This window comes from Sinocyclocheilus grahami, unplaced genomic scaffold (assembly GCF_001515645.1).
Source record: "Sinocyclocheilus grahami isolate Dianchi unplaced genomic scaffold, SAMN03320097.WGS_v1.1 scaffold55.1, whole genome shotgun sequence".
In the NCBI taxonomy this organism is placed as follows: Eukaryota; Metazoa; Chordata; class Actinopteri; order Cypriniformes; family Cyprinidae; genus Sinocyclocheilus; species Sinocyclocheilus grahami.
The window spans coordinates 4,365,417-4,369,021 of record NW_015505234.1 but is presented as its reverse complement, the minus strand read 5'-3'; the positions used below and the strand labels follow the sequence as shown (position 1 = coordinate 4,369,021).

General features: G+C 38.8%; 1 protein-coding gene across 1 annotated transcript; it reads left to right on the top strand.

The window, feature by feature from the left end:
- Positions 1–313: 313 nt before the first annotated feature.
- On the top strand, positions 314–3,120 carry LOC107583921 (carbohydrate sulfotransferase 1). Its single transcript, XM_016270273.1, has 2 exons — positions 314–452; positions 1,997–3,120. Exons 1-2 carry the CDS (start codon positions 314–316, stop codon positions 3,118–3,120), a joined length of 1,263 nt encoding a protein of 420 aa, XP_016125759.1.
- The last annotated feature ends 485 nt before the right edge of the window (positions 3,121–3,605 follow it).

Sequence of the window (3,605 nt, the reverse complement as noted above, 5' to 3'; positions counted from 1 at the left end):
ATAACCCACTGATGGATTGTATTTACATTTATTCTGATTAACAAATAAACAAGGTTTTCCTCTATCTTTGTCTGGGTCATTTTTATTATGCCGTACAGTTTCATGTTCCCATAATACAATATATTTATTAAAGCTGGAATGATAAAATGACAGATCTTTGCAAAAGAAATATGTTGTTTCATTCGAAGATTGAGTTATGACATTTTCACAATGAGATCAATAACATGCATTCAAAAACATAGGGTGAATTTTCATTTAATGCTGAAATATATTGGATAAAATAAACAGAGCAGCGATTAGGTGACGGAGCAGTATGGAGTGCTCGTGGAAGACTCTACTTCTGCTCGTGTGCACGTCTTTGGGGGTGCAGTACACTGCCATCCGTTCCCTCCATGACTCCTTCGGTGGCCCATGCCAAGACTCCGCCCACTGCCAAGGACACCAGGGTAAAGGTGAGTCACTGTCCTGTAACACAAAGCATTAGATTTTCACAATGACATTTAAAATTGTATGAGCATTCTGCAGGTCAGTGCTGTCACAGGAAGAAATGAAAATTAAATTTGGAAGTGGAAATGTGTGGGTTTTTTTTCAAATTGTATCAGGTTTACAATAACCCACTGATGGATTGTATTAACATTTATTCTGATTAACAAATAAACAAGGTTTTCCTCTATCTTTGTCTGGGTCATTTTTATTATGCCGTACAGTTTCATGTTCCCATAATACAATATATTTATTAAAGCTGGAATGTTAAAATGACAGATCTTTGCAAAAGAAATATGTTGTTTCATTCGAAGATTGAGTTATGACATTTTCACAATGAGATCAATTACATGCATTCAAAAACATAGGGTGAATTTTAATTTAATGCTGAAATATATTGGATAAAATAAACAGAGCAGCGATTTAAAAAAATCTAATTAAATTACTTCTAACACAAAAACAGTCTTTTTATTTTCTTTCCATTGTGTAAATAGAATTAACAAAATTAAGTATCTGAGCTTGACCAGATCATGTATCTCAAAAACCTTTTGTAGAAATACTTCAATACAGACATAAAGTTACAGAACTTAAAAACTGCATAACAGCAATGACCCATCTACTCATGTGTACTCAATTTCATCTGCAAAATGCCAGAATGCATTTTTAGACACAGTTTAAGCCCTCCATTAAATTATAGTTTGCATAGAGACTTAAATTCAATTATAATTCATGTTTGATTATGGACATAGCTTTAGCTGGTTTGACAAGATCATTCTAAAGGATTCAAGTTACATTCTCTCTATAGGCTTATCTCTCTCAGGTCATCACTTCTGTAATGAGTAAGTTTGTAAGGAAAGAAATTAGCAGAGAACTGTTAGAAATGCAACCTGGAAATTCCCCCCTCATCTGCTGTAAGGAGCGAGAGATGGAATATCAATAATTAATTCTACAATTATCTCATCATTAATCTGCCATAATATGTCCTCACAGACCAGCTGTTTGCACTTCCAGCAAGCGTCGACTCACACAACCTAATGTGCCACGCACAATCAGTCTCTCATCAGCCGTAATTACAAGCGTTATCAGTCTCTCCCACCCTCCTGCTATATATAGTAATTGTTCATTTTGAGCAAAAGTCGCATAATCTTTTTCGTATGTGGAGAAATGCCGTTGTTCATATTTCAATTTTATACATTTATACATTATTGCTTCAAAATGGTGAAATGATTACCACCACAGAAGGAGGCAATCCAAGTCTTCAAAACAACATTATTACTGCTGTATGTTTCCTCTCTGTGGGCAGAATAGGTTTTTGAATTGCACTAGACTTTATTATGTTTTTGTTAAGATTAGGCTGTGCTTTTCCCTAAATTAAAGCTCCAGGTATTTTCTTTCCCAAATAAATGATTGATTAAAGATGAAGCTGAACTAATTGGGTCTTTTGTGGCCTTATAATGTCCTCTGAGGTTTCAGAGCACCATATTATCTCACTTTCTCTTCTTCTCTTCCCCAGAGCAGAGATGGAAATCTCTCTGCGATGACAGCCAAGTCCCTCATGAGACTAGTGCTGCCGCCGCTCGAAAGCACATCCTTCTGTTTGCACAAACCCGCAGTGGCTCCTCGTTTACTGGACAACTTTTCAATCAACACCCTGGCATATTTTATGTTTTTGAGCCTCTTTTCCATGTGCAACAGGCCTTCACCAATTCTAGTAGCCGTCTACAAAGGGCTTTGGATGGCAGAGCTCTTCTGGGAGCCTACCGAGACCTCCTACTCAATCTCTACAACTGTGACTTCAGCTTCTTGGAGAGCTATATTCGCCCTGAACCACAGGATCACATGACCGGGGCCTTTTTCCGCCGCAGCTCCAGTCACGCCCTGTGCACGCCGCCTGTCTGCCAGGAAGGTGGTGAGGAGATTCTAGCAGGCCAACCGGATGAAGTCTGGTGCCCAAAAAAGTGCCAGGCCTTGAACCTCACACTAGCCTCTCAGGCTTGCCAAGCACGAAGTCACGTGGCCATAAAAACAGTTCGTATCCCAGAGATAGGCGATCTACGTACGCTTTCAGAAGACCCCCGTTTAGATTTGAGAATTGTCCATTTGGTGAGAGACCCCCGAGCCATTCTCACCTCCCGCATGACTGCTTTTGCCGGTAAATTCAGGGCCTGGAAGATCTGGAATGCCACTGGCCGCCAACCACGGTATGTGGACCTGACGCAGATAACGAGAACATGCAGAGATATTGAGTATTCTGTGGAGACCAGCCTGCAGAAACCCTCATGGCTGAGGGGGAGGTATCTTTTGGTACGCTATGAAGACTTGGCCTTGAATCCTGAAGAAAAGTCCAAGGAGATATACAGATTTCTGGGGCTGGACCTGCATCAAAGAGTGCTCACATGGATTGCTCATAACACCAATGGCACTGTCCCATCTTCTTCAGAGTGGAACTATAAGTACTCCACTACAAGAGACTCTAAAGCCACAGCTCAGAGCTGGAGAGTACATCTGAACTTTGACATTGTTAAGACAGTTCAATCTCTTTGTAACAGAACTCTTGCTTTGCTAGGCTATAAGCTTGTCCAGTCCGTAGATGAACTGAGGAATATAACAAAAAGTTTAATGGAGCCTAGGACATAGTAAAGTTCATTTTTATGTGAACTACTCATTCATTCATACACTCTAAAAAATGCTGGGTTGTTTCAACCCAACTTTGGGTCAAATATGGACTAACCCAACTTTTGGGTTAAAAATGTAATGTAAAAATTTAACCCAACAGATGGGTTAGTCCATATTTGACCCAACTTTTGGGTTAAAAATGTAATGTAAAAATTTAACCCAACAGTTGGGTTAGTCCATATTTGACCCAAAGCTGGGTTGAAACAACCCTGCATTTTTTAGAGTGTACACTGAAACAAACAGTACTCACAGGTTCCAACAAAGTACATTTGGTTACATAATATTGTGTTAGTTAATTTTTATATTTTTCAGTTTGTTTTGACAATTTGCATACATTGCAACATTTTAGATCCTACTTTGGTGAAAACTTAGCTCATGAATAATAATTACGGATATAATGCTTAGTACCTTTCTCTAAAGGGATAGTTTACCAAAAAATAAAAATT

Coding starts and splice junctions, on each gene's coding strand:
- LOC107583921 (XM_016270273.1), top strand. CDS start 314: ATGGAGTGCTCGTGGAAGACTCTACTTCTGCTCGTGTGCACGTCTTTG. Junction 453..1,996: donor CCAAGGACACCAGGGTAAAG/GTGAGTCACTGT, acceptor TCTCTTCCCCAG/AGCAGAGATGGAAATCTCTC.